The 17736-nt window shown below is 40.1% G+C and overlaps 1 protein-coding gene across 5 annotated transcripts in view; it reads left to right on the forward strand.

Annotated features, from left to right (window-relative positions):
- Window positions 1–8583: 8583 nt before the first annotated feature.
- The window catches only part of MCM10 (minichromosome maintenance 10 replication initiation factor), a 39041-nt gene continuing 29888 nt past the window's right edge, over window positions 8584–17736 (forward strand). For 2 of the 5 annotated variants that reach the window (XM_043479757.1, XM_043479756.1), the window contains exons 1-5: window positions 8590–8695; window positions 11132–11216; window positions 14231–14572; window positions 15904–16008; window positions 16144–16284. In XM_043479757.1, coding sequence (XP_043335692.1) covers window positions 11210–11216; window positions 14231–14572; window positions 15904–16008; window positions 16144–16284 — 595 coding nt within the window. In that variant the 5' untranslated portion in view covers window positions 8590–8695; window positions 11132–11209. Of the gene's footprint in view, window positions 8696–11131; window positions 11217–14230; window positions 14573–15903; window positions 16009–16143; window positions 16285–17736 lie in introns of all 5 variants that reach the window. The other 3 variants (XM_043479758.1, XM_043479759.1, XM_043479761.1) reach the window with 3 other exon arrangements.

A 17736-nucleotide genomic window follows, 5' to 3' on the forward strand; every position in this document is an offset into this window, starting at 1 on the left:
GGACTGTAGCCCACCAGGCTCCTCTGTCCATGGGATTCCCCAGGCAAGAATACTGGAGTGGAATGCCCTTCCCTTATCCAGGGGATCTTCCAAACCCAGAGACTGAACCCATGTCTCCTGCATTGGCAGGCTGATTCTTTACCACTGACCACCTGGTAAGCCCCAAGAGAAAGAATGCATGAAGATAAAGTCATTTATTTTTCTTATTCTTAATTAACAGACAATGGTTTCTTCAGAGTAACAACAGCTACATGTATTTGGTGATTATTTAATGGATAAATGAAATAAATGACAATAATATTTTAAGGAGGGAATGAAGAATTGGGGATATTCTGTTACAAGGTATTTTCCCTACCCATGACGTGGTATAGTATTCTTTGAAAGTGAACTTGGATTAGTAGTCAATGTATATTGCAAACTTTAGGGCACCCTCTCCCTTGCAAAAAAAAAAAAGTTTTAAAAAAGAAGTATAATCGATATGCTAAGAGAAGAGAGGGCTTCCTTTGTGGCTCAGCTGGTAAAGAATTCGCCTGCAATGCAGGACACCTAGGTTCAATCCCTGGGTTGGGAAGATCCCCTGGAGAAGGGAAAGGCTATCCACTCCAGTATTTTGGCCTGAAGAATACCATGAACTGTCCATGGGGTTGTATGAAGTCCAAAGAGTGAAGTCAAGTGGGCCTTAGGAAGCATCACTACCAACAAAGCTAGTGGAGGTGATGGAATTCCGGTTGAGCTATTTCAAATCCTAAAAGATGATGCTGTGAAAGTGCTGCACTCAATCTGCCAGCAAATTTGGAAAACTCAGCAGTGGCCACAGGACTAGAAAAGGTCAGTTTTCATTCCAATCCCAAAGAAAGGCAATGCCAAAGAATGTTCAAACTACTACACAGTTGCACTTATCTCACACGCTAGCAGAGTAATGCTTAAAATTCTGAAGCCATGCTTCAACAGTACATGAACCATGAACTTCCAGATTTTCAAGCTGGATTCAGAAAAGGCAGAGGAACCAGAGACCAAATTGCCAACATCCATTGGATCACTGAAAAAGCAAGAGAGTTCTAGAAACACATCGACTTCTGCTTTATTGAGTACACCAAAGCCTTTGACTGTGTGGATCGCAACAAACTGGAAAATTCTGAAAGAGATGGGAATACCAGACCACCTGACCCGCCTCTTGAGAAAGCTGTATGCAGGTCAAGAAGCAAGAGTTAGAACTGGACATGGAACAACAGACTGGTTCCAAATAGGAAAAGGAGTACGTCAAGGCTGTATATTGTCACCCTGCTTATTTAACTTATATGCAGAGTACATCATGAGAAATGCTGGGCTGGAAGAAGAACAAGCTGGAATCAAGATTGCCAGGAGAAATATCAATAACCTCAGATATGCAGATGACACCACCCTTATGGCAGAAAGTGAAGAGGAACTAAAGAGCCTCTTGATGAAAGTGAAAAAGGAGAGTGAAAAAGTTTGCTTAAAACTCAACATTCAGAAAACTAACATCATGGCATCTGGTCCTATCACTTAATGGTAAATAGATTAGATGGGGAAACAATGGAAACTGACAGACTTTATTTTGGGGGCTCCAAAATCACTGCAGATGGTGACTGCAGCCATGAAATTAAAAGACGCTTGCTCCTTGGAAGAAAAGTTATGGTCAACCTAGACAGCACATTAAAAAGCAGAGACATTACTTTGTCAACAGAGGTCTGTCTAGTCAAGGCTATGGTTTTTCCAGTAGTCATGTATGGATGTGAGAGTTGGAATATAAAGAAAGCTGAGCACCGAAGAACTGATGCTTTTGAACTGTGGTGTTGGGGAAGACTCTTGAGAGTCCCTTGGCCTGCAAGGAGATGCAACCAATCCATCCTAAAGGAAATCAGTCCTGAACATTCATTGGAAGGACTGATGCTGAAGCTGAGGCTCTAATACTTTGGCCACCTGATAGGAAGAGCTGACTCATCGGAAAAGACCCTGATGCTGGGAAAGATTGAAGGTGAGAGAAGAAGGGGACAACAGAGGATGAGCATCACTGACTGTATGGACATGAGTTTGAGTAAGCTCCGGGAGTTGGTGAACGACAGGGAAGCCTGGTGTGCTGCAGTCCATGGGGTCGCAAAGAGTCAGACGCAACTGAGCGACTGACCTGAACTGAGATAAGAGAGAAAATGGAGTAACTTAAATGCTGCATTAAAACCAGGAAAGTCAGAAATAGATTGAAAGATAACAGAAGAAACCAAGAACAAGGGCAATGAATAGAAAACAGTAAAAATGAGATAGATATTAATCCAATTACCAGGAATCAATTTAAACATCGTTGGTCTAAATACACCAATTAAAAACAAGCTTTAAGAGTGAATAAAAAACAAGACTCACCTATATGGTGCATACAAGAAACCCACTTTGAATATAAAGACACATACACATTAAAAGTAAAAAGATGGAGGAAGATATAGCATGCTAACATATAATCAAAAGAAAGATGGAGTAGCTATATTAATTTCAGACAAAGACTCAAAGCAAGGAAAATTATCAGGGATAAAGGGCCATTATCAAATGATTAAGGAATCAATTCTCTAGGAAGACATACAATCTCTATTATATATGTATCTAAAAACAGAGCATCAAAATACATAAGACAAAAACTGATAAAAACTGTAAGGGGAAAACCATGAATCCACTAGTGTAGTTGGAGACTTCAAAATCCTTCTATCAGTGATTAACAGACCTAACAGGCCAAAAATCATTAACATAGTTGAATTGAACAGCATCAGTCAACTAGATCTAACTTCATATTCTATATATGACAGAATACACATTCTTCTTAGGTTCACATCCAAGCCATAAAACAGCTTAAAAAATTTAAAACAACAGAAATCATACACAGTGGGTTCTCATGCCACAATGGAACTAAACTAGAAAAGAGTGACAGAAAGATACCTGGAAACTCTCAAAACACTTGGAGATTAAATACAGTCTGTAAATAATACATGCCTAAAGAAGTCTCAAGAAAAGTTTAAATATAAACTAAATGGAATAAAATATAACATCAAAATTTGGGGATGAAATGAAAGCACTGGAAATGTGTAGCACTGAATGCGTAAGTGGAAAAGAAGATCGATCTAACATCAATAATTAGAGCTTTTTTTAGAAAAAGAATGGCAAGTTAAACACAAAATAAGCAGAAGAAAATAATGGGAAAAAATAAGCCCAGAAATCAGTGAAATTTAAACCAAGAAATCAATAGAGAAAATCAATGAAACCAAAGCTGGTTCTTTGAAACAATCGATAAAACTGATTAACCTTTAGTCATGGTAACTAAGAAGAGACACATATTACCAATATCAATACGCTATGAACAACTGGAACTTGAAATTAAAACACTCTTAACATCTACATTAATATCCCAAAATGAAATGCTTAGTTATAAATCTAGTAAAATATATATAAGATCTGATGAAAGATAACTAAATAAATGGAGAGATACTCCATGTTCATGTACAGGAGACTCAAAATTGTGAAGACTGTCCCAACCTGATCTACAAATTCAAAGTAATTCCAATTAAAATCCCAAATTATTTTGTGGTTATTAATAAAGCAAAAGATGCAGAATAGCCAACACAGCATTGAGTGAGAACAGTTGGAGGATGACAGTAACTTCAAGAGTTACTGTAAAGCTACAGTAAAAACCAGTGTGGTGCTGGTGAAAGAGCAGATAAATACATGAATGGAACAGAGTAGAGAGCCCAGAAATAGACCCAGAGAGTCCACTAGTCTTTGATAAAGAAGCAAACACAATTCCATGGAGAAAAGATGGTATTTTCAACAAACGCTGAAATGCTGGCACAATATCCAAATGCAAGAAAAAGATTCTAGACACAGACCTTATACCTTTCACAAAAACTAACTCAAGCCACAGACCAGGAATAAATCTTTACAAAACATATATCCGAAAAAAGACTGGTATGAAAATATCCAAAGAACTATTAAAATGCAATGTTAAGGAAACAGCCCAATTTTTTAAAGGGCAGAAAGATAATACATACCTCACCAAAGATGTACAGTTGGCAAATACTGAAAGGATGCTAAACATTTTATGTCATTGAAAGTGAAAGTGTTAGTAGCTCAGTTGTGTCCGACTCTGCGACCCCATGGATTGTAGCCCCCGAGGCGTCTCTGTCCATGGGATTTCCCAGGCACGAATACTGGAGTGGGTTGCTGTGCCCTTCTCCAGAGGATCTTCCAGACCCAGGGGTTGAACCCGGGTCTCCTGCATTGCAAGCAGATTCTTTACCACTGAGACACCAGGGAAGCCCATATGTCATTAGGGGATTGGAAATTCCAGCAAGATACCATCACATACTTATTAGAATGGCTGCAAATTCAAAACAATAACACCACCAAATTCACCTGGGGAGTGTGTGGAACAACAGGAATTCATTGCTGGTGGAACTGCCGAATGGTACTTTGGAAGACAGTTCAGCAGTTTGTTGCAAAACTAAGCACACAATCCTTGCTATTTACCCAGATGAACTGAAAACTTATATCCACACAAAACTTGCACCTGAATGTTCATAATAGTTTTACTCATAACTGCCAAAACTTGGAAGCAACCAAGATGTCCTTCAAAAGGTAAATGGGTAGTCAAACTGTGGAGTATATCCATATGATAGAATATTATTCAGTGGTATTAATAAAAAGAAATAAGCTAGTATCTAACCACAAAAAAGACATGGAGGAACTTTAAATGCATATTGTCAGTGAAAGAAACTAATCTGAAAAGACTACATACTGTATGCTTTGAGCTGTGTAACACTCTGGAAAAAGCAAAACTGTAAGGATAGTAAACAACAACAAAAAAATCAATGGTTACCAGGGGTTAGGTGGAAGGAGAAATGAATAGTAAGAGCACAGACGATGTTTAGGGCAATAAAACTTTTCTGGATAATACTGATGGTGGATACCTCTGTCAAAACCTATTGAATGTATAACATAAAGAGGGAATCTTAATGTAAACTATGTCATCATTGTTCATTTGCTAAGTCATGTCTGGCTCTTTGCAACCCCATGGACTGTAGCACACCAGGCTTCTCTGTCCTCTATTATCTCCCGGCATTTGCTCAAATTCATGTCCATCAAGTTGGTGATGGTATCTAACCATCTTATCCTCTGCTGCCCCCTCCTCTTTCTGCCTTCAATCTTTCCCAGCATCAGGGTCTTTTCCAGTGAGTCAGCTCTTCACATTAGGTGGCCAAAGTATTGGAGCTTCAGCATTAGTCCTTCCAATGAATATTCAGGGTAACTATACCCCATGGACTGCAGCCTACCAGGCTCCTCCGTCCATGGGATTTTCCAGGCAAGAGTACTGGAGTGGGGTGCCATTGCCTTCTCCGTCAGGGTAACTGTAGACTTTAGTTAATAATAATAATGTGTCAATATTGGCTTATCAGTTGTAACAAAAAGTCTGATACTAAGGCAGGATGTTAATAATAAAATTGTTTGTGGAAGGGGCTATGTGGGAACTCTATTCTCTCCACTCAATTTTTCTGTAATCCTAAAGTAACTCTAAAAAGTATTATTTTCTTAAAAATGAAAAAACCTTTGAACTATATATGATTATTTAATATGAATACACATAAAATATACTGTGTACATCATACACTCAAGATTCTGGTAAAAACTGGCTAACAATTTCATCTGACCCATAATGAAAGGACTCAGTTGGAATTGGTTTTAATAAGATATCAGATTCATTATGCTATCATTAATTCAATGGAAGAAAGCTGACATAACAGCCAGTTGCAGCGTTTAAATGTAACAGGAATCAAGCATATGAACCAATATTCAAATGTTTCCATGAAAGAAGGAAAGGTACCAAAACTGCTTTGCTATGAAAGGCAAAAAGTAGAAATAATGTTCTATCCTCTTTGGTATCTTTTGACTTCCAGAGTTTTTCATTTTAAAAATTATTGAAGGAACATTATATTCTCATTGTGAAGATGCTAGTCATCACTGAATACCGTAGGTGTTCTTTTTTTCTAGCTAAGTAATTACAAAGATATGAAGTATAATACAAAAAAAAAATACTGGTCCAGGAACTCTCACTGTTTATGGAGCAATTTTGTCCTTTAAATATATGGATCCATAATCATGGATAACATTTATTCCACATACATAAAGTATATATTGTATTTAACTCAGCAAAAACCAAGGAAGAAATGTGTTGAATGTTCTTATGAATTAATTAAAACCAGCAAAGCTAGAGTTTATTAGCTTCTCTTGTAAAACATCAGTAGAGATGGAGAACATGCCCTGTTGCTTAAAGTAACCTCTAGATTGTTTGAAAAGTAACAGACATTTATTTGGGCAACAGAGACAATATTCTATTAGGAAAACTAGAGGTTGGGTTTTCCTCTTTCTCAGAAGGGTCGTTCATCTCTCAGTAGAGTGTTGCCTCTATGGAAGGATATTTTTTTCAGTAGAGTTTTGTCCAGATAGCTGGACAAATTCAAATTTGGGATAAGACTCTAGAGAATTCTGTACCATTAAGCATGAGACATGAAGGCAGATGCCTTACAGGCAGGTGACAGGGATGCTATGGAAACTGGCCATTATTCCTAGAAGATCTGATTTTGAATAGCATTGCTTTCTACTGGGCCTATCGTCTGGCGTGTTAACCCCCAGAAACATACTCTAAGATACTCTGCTTCTAAAATCTCTACCTTAGAGAATTCAACTGTACTCACTAAACCTACACTTGAAGCCCTGATATGTCCTCTTGGCTTGGGTCACAAACCTAAAGGTAGTGCTGAAATCTCCACGCCATCACCACAGGCTGAACTCACCATGTCTACGCTGTGCAAAGCAAGTTCTGCCTCTATAATTCTGCTGGTCTCCCACCTATTGCCAATGTGGCGATCATCCTCTTCTTCCTGCCAAAGACAACTTTCCTTTGGTCAGTTATCAAAGCAGGTAAGTTTCCTTCATAACATGTTTCCCATTCTTCTCTTCCCTTCAGCTCTCACAGTCTGAGACTCTCACGATCTCCTATGGAGCTTCTTTGCCTCCAGTTTCTGGTATATGCAATTCCTGAGCACCTATCTTTAGTTAGCTTAATCATCCTAAGCATTGCCTGATAAAGTAGTAAGAATAAAAAATACACATTTAATGCTTACTTACATGTGCTGGGCACACTCTGCATATTTTTAAGTTTTTCTCATGAATTCCCTGTGAAACAACTATGACTGTCCCTGTTTTGCAGGTGGGTAAGTTAGGGCTCAGAGAGGTTAACTAATTTAGCCAAGGTTGCATAGTTAGTATGTGGCAGTTAAAAATCACACCCTCTTAACTCCAGAGCCTAAGCACTTAGCCACACCTTCCCCTATCTAGCTCTTGTACCTTCCTCCCCCACCTGCTCAAACATGGTCTTTTTAACACTTACAGAATAAAGTTCTTGACTTGGTATTCATCATCTGCCACAGTTTGATTTATCAACTTTAAAAAAAAAATGTTTTCACCTCACCTTCTCTTTCACCTCCTCTTCAGCAAAATTGGTGCCCTCTAGTCACGTTATGTAATTTGTCTTTTATGCATACATCACATCTCCCAAATTAGACGTCTTTGCCCACCCTTGCACATCAAAGGCACTAAGTGACTATGACTGATAACCAGAGTGTAAAAATGTACTGGAAATTCTCATTTGATCCTTCCTGAAACCCTCTAACCCAGGTATTGCTTTCATCAGCACTCTAGAGATGGAAAAAAAAAAAAAATGAGCCCTCCAAAGCTAAGTGATTTGCTAAGAAGGCAATGCTCTCGACATTTTCTCTCTGTAAACATTTCGTGTGTGCCAGGTACAAGCAAGAGGAGAGAGAGGAAGAGATAGGACCACGAAGATACAGTCCCTTGTCTTCAGATGCTGACATTTTGATGGGAAGAAGCAGAAAACAGTTACTCCCAACTCTGACGCAATTCCCAGTCTAAGGACCACGGACTCCTCTTGAAACAGTGGTTTCTACTATGTTAAAGAATATCACCTAGTATTTCCTTCTCATTTTACAGATGATGATGATATTACTTCCCCAAGATAAGAGAGAGGTAAAAGTGGACCAGACTTTTCTTTTAGTCCAATTATCTCAACTGAACACAAGATTGTAAAATAATCAACTAAATGAAATAATCAACCACATTTGTATACAGGCAACACCGGCAATCTGTGAGGGCAGGGGGAAAGTTTGCAATGAGTTCCGCGGTCTGAGCCTCAATGTGTAGGCTTGTCGGCATCAAGAGTTACCCTCCACCTCACAGGAAGAGAAAACGAGGCTCAGAATCGAATGACAGTCAGTCCCGGAAAGTGTCAGGAACTGACCACAAAAAGACACATCCACTTCCCGACGCTGGAACACTTAACCGGAGGAGCCTAGGACTTCACCGACCGGAAGTTCCCCTGCCCCCAACAAAGAGGGCGCCGGTCACGTGAGCCGATCTGATTGCTAAACGCAAGGGTCACCTTCTCCCCGCCTCCTTGAGGTCGTTTCCGCCCAGAGTTCTGAAGTAGCCAATCAGTACAGGCCCCAGAAGGCGTGCGTCTGACGTCAGAAGCTGGGGCGGCGAGGAGTTGGAATTTTGGCGGGTCCGGCTGTGCAGAGTAAAGGGGTGAGGAGCCGGGTAAGAACGAGTCTGCGAGTTTTGAGGGGTAGGTTGAGGGGCTTCTGAAGGCGTCGGTGTGAGGGTTTAACGAGCTCCGAGGGCGAGAGGCGCGGAGCTCGGGGGCCCTCAGGAGGGTGAGACTGGAACTAGGCGAACGCGGAGGTGGCTTGGGCCGATTGCCGGGCTGACGCGGGGCCGGGCGGCCGGGAGGGCCTTGGGTGCGGAGCCGTGGACGGTTTCGGAGCTGGGAAATGGCGGGTAGTTCCGAAAGGCGCCGAAAGGTGCCAGGCGTTCGGCCGTCCAAGCTGTGTAAGGGTCCATTTTTTTTCTCTTTAAAGGTAACCGTTTAAAACGTTTGTTAAATACATGCCGTTTGGACTTTCTCTTTTATAAATTTATGCTTAAGTTTATGATTTGCTAATAGGGGTGCAAGGCTCCCATCACATCTACTTTCGTGTTATCCAGTTTAAAGAGGGTGAAAAAGTGAAAGTGAAGTCGCTTAGTCGTGTCCGATTCTTTGCGACCCCATGGACTGTAGCCTACCAGGTTCCTCCATCCATGGGATTTTCCAGGCAAGAGTACTGGAGTGGGTTGCCATTTTCTTCTCCTGGAGATCATCCCGACCCAGGGATTGAACCCTGGTCTTCCGCATTGTAGGCGGGCGCATTACCGTCTGAGCCACCAGGGAACAGATAACAAACAGGTACACCATAGTGGAATGCGCGATAAAGTTGTGAAAGCGATGAAGTGAGAGGGTTCCAGGGGCCTGGTCAGATAGAGTGGTCTGGAAAGGCTTAGAAAAACTGGTAGTTAAGCAGAGACTGAGGAAAGAGAAGGAAATAGAGGAGAGCTTTCCAAAGAGGCCTGAAAGCACTTGCGTGTTCAAGAAGTTCAAAGCAGGCTAGTCTGGATGAAGCATTATTGCGGGGTTGGGGTTGGGTGGAGTGGTTGTAGAAAAAATGAGGAAGTGAAAGTAGGCAGGAGAGCAAGTAGGCTTTGTAAATTTTGTTCTAAGGGCAATGGAAAACTAATTAGAATTTTATTAAGGAAATATTGTAATCTGGCTTATGTTCTTAAAAGATTGCAGATATTGCTGAGGAAAGAAAAGATTACTGTAGTGTTTTCACAGAGGATAAATTTCAGCGGAACAGGATAAATTTCAGAGGGACAGAGAATCTAATACAGTATTCCAGGCAAAAGATTGATAGTAACTTGGACTAGGTTTTTGGATGAAAAGTTTTTGGAGAGAAGTCGAAGATTTTCGACTGAAAGAGTTGAAAACCACTGAGTGACTGAGCAGGAGGTCTGTACTGGCAATCAGGGAACGGTGTTGAAATTAATCTTTCCCCAGTAGGGGGCTCTGAGGTATACACTGAGTTCCAGATACTGAACAAGGCTTCCACGGGATGTGATCCTATGCCTCTGAGGTTTATCCCACGTCCTCGCACTCCTTTCAACCTTCACTCCCTCCATTCCATCTTCTGCCAGGACCAGCGCTCCTTAAGACATCAGTACTCTCATGATTTTCCCACCTGACTCCTTAGGTTAGAGTCTTCCCAGATGGCTCACTGGTAACAGAATCCACCTGCCCATGCTGGAGACGTGGGTTTGATCCTGGGGTGGGTAAGATCCCCTGGAGAAGGTCATGGCAACCCATTCCAGTATTCTTGCCTGGAGAATCCCATGGATAGAGGAGCCTGGTGGGCTGCAGTCCATGGGGTCGCAAGTAGTCAGATACAACTGAGCACAGCACAGAAGATATTAGCAATATATTGAAGAAAGAACCCTTAGCATTTGTCAGATGGTCCTAGATGACTGGGGAGGCAGTGGGTAGGGTCAGAGGTGGGTTGGTTATAGAAATGACCAAGACAGTTTGCCCCTATCCAACCCTCAGGAACCTTACAGCCTTTCAGGTTCCCCAGTTGACAGCACAGTGCCAGACACATGATGGATTGTGGGAATATCTGGTGAATAAATGAAAAGAAAGCACCGTAATTAATCCTTGACATCGAACTTACCAAGATCGTATATATTATAGAGCGCTTATAAGTTAAACAGTAGCCTAGAAAATTTACACTTTCTTGTAGTTTTAAAAATCATTTTAAATGAAAAAAGGAAGGTGCACAGGATAATATAAACTTATCCTACTTAGCTATGCCAGCTATTCCTCTGAGCTTCATAATGCATGTTCACAGTTTGTCTTATCTGTGTAATCTACTATCACATGTAATATACTATCACATGTAATCTACTATCACAACTGTACCTCAACGAAATTTGCCTAACAGTAGCTTGCAGACAAGACACAGGGACTGCATCTATACAAGGAGGGAGAGAAAGTTGGTTGGCTGGGGTTAGAAATGGCCAGAGCCTGGATTAATTCTGAGCTTAAGCTCCTACAATTTGTAGGATGCTGGATTTGTTGGATATGTACTGTGAGAGAGAACAGTTGAGTGATTTTTCCTACCTTGATTCCACACAGCCAAGGTTCTGCATTGCTGCCATCTCCTGGTCACCTGATACTCCCTCCGTTTTCCATCATCACTGTTCACTTGACAGCATGGATGGTGAGTCCTGACAGTTTTCTCAATTTCCCTTTGTTTCGTGAAAAATCAATCTTTGTCCATGGGCTTGTTGTTTCTTATCTCTCTCTCTCTTCGTCACTAAGTCGTATTCAGCTCTTTTTGCTGCCCCGTAGACTGTAGCCTGCCAAGCTCCTCTTTCCATGGGATTTCTGAGGCAAGAATACTGGAGTGGGTTGCCATTTCCTTCTTTAGTTGTTACTTATATCACTTATAAAATAGTGAAAATAGTTACCTTACCCTCAAGCATTGTCTGAGTAGTTCAATAGAAATCTCACTTCAGTCAGTGAATGTTATTTGTTTTAACCAAGTGCACTTTCTGTTCCTAACAACATTGGTTGTCTTTTATAGTAATGATGGTTGGCATATACTTACTATGTGCCAGGCACTGCTCTAAGGTCTTATGCATACAGTTGGCCTTCCATATCTGACGGTTGCCCATCTGCAGATTCAACCAACTGCTCACATATAGAGAAGACTTGAGGGGAAAAAAAATGCCAGAAAGTTCCAAAAACCTAAACTTGAGTCTGCTAAGCTCTGGCAACTATTTACATAGCATTTACTTTGCACTGGGTATTATAAGTCATCTAAAGGTTATTTAAAGTATACAGGAGGATATGCATAGCTTGTATGCAAAAAATATATATGCCATTTTATTAATATATCAGGGATTTGAGCATCTGTAGATTTTGGTATCCATGTTACCTTAAAATATTTATATAAATTATTTCACACTGTACGTATTACTCCTCTCCTGGTTTCATTCAATATTGTATGTAAGATTGATCCAAATCAAAATATAGTTTCAGTTTCTTTCTTTCAGTTTCTGTATTTCTTTCAATTACAATGCATAGTAAGATTGAATCACATTTTAGTAATCCATTTTCCAGTAAAAGGCATATGGGTTAGTTCCAATCTTGTCCAACTATAAACTATGCTGCAATTATGTTGTTTTGTTTTGTTTTGGCACATGTGTGAGCGTTTCTCCCTACCACCTCACCAACATCTGAGGCATCATCCAAGATTTTTTAACTAATCTGATGGGTGATTTTAAAAGGTAGCTCGCTATTTTAATTGCATTTCCAGGATTACTAGAGGTAGAGAACTGTTGGTTTGTTTATTGGCCAGTTGGATTTCTTCATTCTTGATTTTCATCTGTTTCTTTTATTTGCTCATTTTTACCTCCCCACAATTTGGGCATGATTCCTTTATAAAATCAGAGGCATTTAAAGCCCAGGCATTAAGGATACATGATACATTCCCTCACTGAAAAGATGGGGGCTGAAATCTAGAAAAATTAAAGAGTCTGTTCAGGATCACATGATGAAACAGGTCAGCACAGGAGCCTGGGTTAGGATAGAGACCTCTAGATCAGCAAACCAATACCGTTTTTACCACTCTACGCTCCTTGACCTCAGAAGGAAATGAGCCAGTGGCCAACTCAGGGTCTAGAATCTGATGAAAGAACCTAAAGCTTAAAGTCAGAGATTACATAATAATTAATCTGAATTGCTTAGCTAGCAATGACTCCAAGACTGCAGGGTGTAGCAAGAGAGAAGAGGCTACTTGGCTACCCAGGCTCAAAGTGAGATAACTGCACACCCAAAATGGAGCCAAAAGGCCCTTCTCTCTCTCCCATTCCAAGCTGTTATAGAGGGCACACCCTGGAAGAGGCCTGTGCCCACACCACTGGGAACCTTGGATGAGAAAGGCTGCCTAGTGGCTCCACACTCTTGGCCTTGAATCCATCTTTTCATGAGAGAACCAGGGCTGATCCCTCTTCACTATTTACTAGGTAAATATTTTGCACATATCCCTGCAAAATGAACAAAATTTAGAAGTAGTATAAGGATTTGTCAGAGCTAGAGTGAAACTACTTCAGCGTATTTCAGTGTCAAAGGTGAACTCTGAAGTGAGGCTGCCTGGGTTCAAATTTCTGCTCTTGACAGTTTCACCTGTGACAAGTCACCAAACATCTGTCTTCCTGTCTGTTTTGCTCTGAGGATTAAAATCAATTAATACAGTCATCCCTGGTATCCACAGGGCACGTATTCCAGGACCCTGCATGGATACCAAAATCCAGATGCTCAAGTCCCTGATATGTTAATAAAATGGCATATATTTTTTGCATACAAGCTACACATATCCTGTACACTTTAAATAATCTCTAGATGACTTATAATACCCAGTGCAATGTAAATGCTATGTGAATAGTTGCCAGATATGTTAATGAATATGTATTTATGTAAAAAGCATGGAGAATGGCCTTGAGTGATACATCAAAATTATGACAGTGGTTATACTGGGGCCTGGTGGCTATGGTAAGGAGTTGGGATAAGATTTGACATAATAAACTTCTAACATAAAAGCCAACAGCAAACATGATAAAAGGTTGTGTATGTGTTAAGTTACTTCAGTCATGTCTGACTCTTTGCGACCCTATGGACTGTTGCCCACCAGGCTCCTCTGTCCATGGGATTCTCCAGGCAAGAATACTGGCGTGGTTGCCCTTTCCTTCTGTAATAAAAAGTTAATAGCTAATTCTGGTTGATGGGATATGAGTACATTTAATGTAATGCTTTGTAACTTTCTGTAGTTTTTAAAAATTGCTCAAACAATTAAAAAGTGGGGGAATATATTCATCTAGGAACTAAATGTATACTTGGCAAGATTTTCAATTATTCCATTGTGGATTGAATTTCATATGCAGGAAGTCATCTGATTAGCTTAAGTAGCGTAGATAAAGAGATCTAGCCCAGTGGCTGGCCCACTGAGATAACTAAGTAGATACTGGCCCCTACTTTCTTAGCCTAGTTCCAAGAAGCACTTGGGGAGAAGAAAGGTAGAAACAAGAACAATAGTTACATGTACCAGGCGATATAGTGAATCTGCAGTCATTTTAACTGCATTATGAATGTTGACTGTTTTAACTCTGCTTGTCAATGGCTGTTTTTCATAGATAGGCTTCCTTTCTTTCCTTTTTCTTCTTTTTCCCATAGGAGAGGAAGATGATTTGTCTCTGCTGACTGCATTGCTGGAGGAGAATGAGTCGGCCTTGGATTGTAATTCAGAAGAGAGTCAGCCCTTGACCCAGGAAGATGGTGAACCTGACTCATTTGATGAGCTCTTTGACGCTGATGGTGATGGTGAATCTTACACAGAGGAGCCTGATGAGGGAGAAGTGGAAAAGGCTGAAAACCAAAAGGAGAATTTGGCCACTCTCTTTGGAGACATGGGAGATTTAACAGATGAGGAAGAAGCTCCTACATCACAATCAACTAAAGAGAGGGTCGTCCCTGCTCCTGCTCACAGTCAAGGGAAAACTAATCAGGAGTTGCAAGGTGCCCTAACCACTTGCTTTCTCTAATTTCTTCATGATAGACCAGATGAAGACTACCCATCTGACAGCTTTCTTCAAAATAGCTGCTGAGTCAGGGGTAGAGATAAATGACTTTGCAAAAAAAATTGTAGAAGTTAGTAGCAAGCATTTAAAGCCAGCATTTGAGGGCACAGCGGTCCCCCTGATATCAGGGTCAGCCAGCTGTAATTGAGCCTTTGCAAAATGGTTCTAACATTTCTCACACTTATTATAGAAAAATAATACTTTGGGGTTTAGCAAAGGGAGCCAAGGGACAAGACTGCAAAGCCACTACATACTCTGTTTGAGCAGAAGACCATTTCTGAACAGATCCATCTAGGAGTGGCTTTTTCTTTCTTTTCCTTTTTTTTTTTTTTTTTAGTGTTACAGATTTTTTTTCCTGTTTTTATCATCTCACAAAAAAGCAGTATGGCAAGTTTTTTAGTTCATTGTTTTAGGAGCATTGGAGCATGTAAGTGACTTCTCCTAGGTCATTCATGCTAATCTGTATGATTAGGATTCCAGGTAGATTTTGGCTACAGAATTTCTATTTTAATCCCAACAGAAGATCCAGATACTTATAAACAGCAACTAGAAAACGTTTATACGTATTATGAAGTTGTTGTTTAGTCGCTATAGTGTCCAACTGTTTTGAGACCCCATGGACCTCAGGGGGCTCCTATGTCCATGGGATTTCCTAGGCAGGAATATTGGAGTAGGTGGCCATTTCCTTCTCCAGGGAGGAGTGCCATTTTCTTATTCCTGACATCTCTCTGATACATATTTTTTTAACTTACATATATATTTTTAATTGAAATATAGTTCATTTACAGTGTTATTAGTTTGAGGTGTATAGCATAATGATTTGATATTTTTGTAGATTATACTCCATTTAAAGTTATTACTGAATATTGGCTTATTCTCTGTGCTGTACATTATATCCCTGTATCTTATTTGTTTTGTGTTTTAAATATGGAAAGCTTCACAAATTTGCATGTCATCCTTGCTTAGGGGCCATAATCATGTCTTGACTCTTAAGAACTTGTCAACCATGGCCATGTATCTAACTGTCAGCAGTACAAATTCATAATCAGCTTTGGTATTAGAGATTTGTTTACTGGAAATGCCATGTTTACTTCTCTAAGGGGAACTATTTAAAGTGCAAAAGTTAATTGTGAGTTCTCAGTGTGTGATTCTGTTGTGGGTCTCAAGTTTTGGAGGTGATGGATAGACATCAAAAATCATTTCAGCACTTTCATTATGTATGATATTTCGTCTGGTCTGGTTTTTAAATCAATATATTTTTTCCCCTAGATGAATTAAGGAAGTTGCAAGAGCAAATGAAGTCCTTACAAGAACAGCTGAAACTAGCGACAATTAAACAGCCTGCAAGTCCAACCCTTTCATGTAAAACCCCAGGTAATCAAACTAATTCTAGGGATAGTATGCATTTCTGTTACAAAGAAATCATAACATTACTTCTGCATCCAGCTCCTGGTAAAACAGTTTTTTAACCCCTTTCTAAATTTTCTTTACTAATTTCTTTTAATCAAGTAGATAAGTCTCCACGTCCCCCTCTTAAGGAGAAGAAAGTTCAGAAAATTCAGGAGTCATTGTGTTTTGCTGCGGAGCTTGACATCCCTACTCTACCAAAACCCAAGCGAGTGGCTCGGACACCAAAGGTCTCATCTGCAGGTGTAGTACTCATGGCCCCTAGCTTCTCACTGCCTGGGCTCTGTTTACCGTGTATTTTGGCACTGTTATGTATGGGTGTGTGTGTTGGTCTTTCTTACCTGCCCATTAAGAAAAGTAAGTTTCCTGGAAATGGGAACCACAATTCTATATTTCATAATCTTTGTGTACATCTCAAAGTGCTTAGAAAACACTTGGGTAGAGAATAAGTATTTAAATGCTTAGTGGATTTAGTATTTTTTTGGTTCTATAGTCCTGTAGTTGAATTATAGTGAAATATAACCACTGGGTTGAGTTCTTATGCTAAAACTAGAGATTTACTCTTCAGGCTGTGAGACTGAGGCACAGTGATCTCTTTAATAAAATAGTCAAGTTTTATTTGAAGCCAGAGGGTTCATTCTTATGAAAAGTCGTCTTTGCCGGGAAGATTGAGTGGTACTCAAATAAAAGCCTATTTCAGCACATACATACATACACACAAAATAAAATGTAAAGGATTTATAAGCTCTGTGTATTGGTTTTGTTGTACTGTCTTTTTGCCCAAAGCAATTACTCTTCGGAGGATCTAAGAGAAAATGACCTGGAGATAACTTGGCTTAGAGTAAGCAGCATTTTATTGATCACACATGTTCAAAAAGGCCCTTTTTGACTATCATTGGCATATGACACAGCAATACAGAATGGCTGTAGCATCTGTGTGTTCATATTTATTTGACAACAGATGATATAGTCCATGTATCCACTTACTAATAGTGTTTATTCCCTTAAGACCTCTGATATTATTAAGGTAATTTATTAGGCAGTGTCTAAAGTTGAATTTTGAGGTGTTGAGATAAGGGCATGGTTTCTGGCAATTCTAAAAAGTTCTAGGGTTACCCTGGCCCCTGCCTTGGGAGCAGTGATCCAAAGTCACTTTGAAAGTAAATACCAATCTTATTTGAGAGAGAGTTATACTTATTAAGGAGAATACCCAAGCTTTCTGACCCTCAGGAACATTATCAAATGCTTATAAAATATGAGAAGAACCATATCTGAATATCCTGGGTCCCTTAACACTCCTGCCACCCCCCACCCCCACCCCCCCCACACACACAAGTAAAATGAAATGAATTGAAATGAAATAAGAAAACAGGGAAGCTAACTTTGGATGTCTTGCAGGTAGAATTTGACCTGTGCGCAAATCTCCACTAATTACTGATTTCAGAAGGAGGGCTCTTACTCCCTTAAGAAATCTACCACAGTGCTCTGTATATGGTGAATGTTCAAGAAATTGCACAGAGAAACAGTGTTTTAGAGTAGAACTGATGCAGCCGCTAGCCACTGGTAGCTAATTAGATTACAAATTAGGCATTCATTTCCTTAGACACACTGGTCAGTGTCTGCTGGTGGCCACTACATGGACAACAGTGGTATAAAACATTTCCATACACAGGAAGTTCTGGACTACACCGCAGA

This window comes from Cervus canadensis, chromosome 10 (assembly GCF_019320065.1).
Source record: "Cervus canadensis isolate Bull #8, Minnesota chromosome 10, ASM1932006v1, whole genome shotgun sequence".
Taxonomy (NCBI): domain Eukaryota; kingdom Metazoa; phylum Chordata; class Mammalia; order Artiodactyla; family Cervidae; genus Cervus; species Cervus canadensis.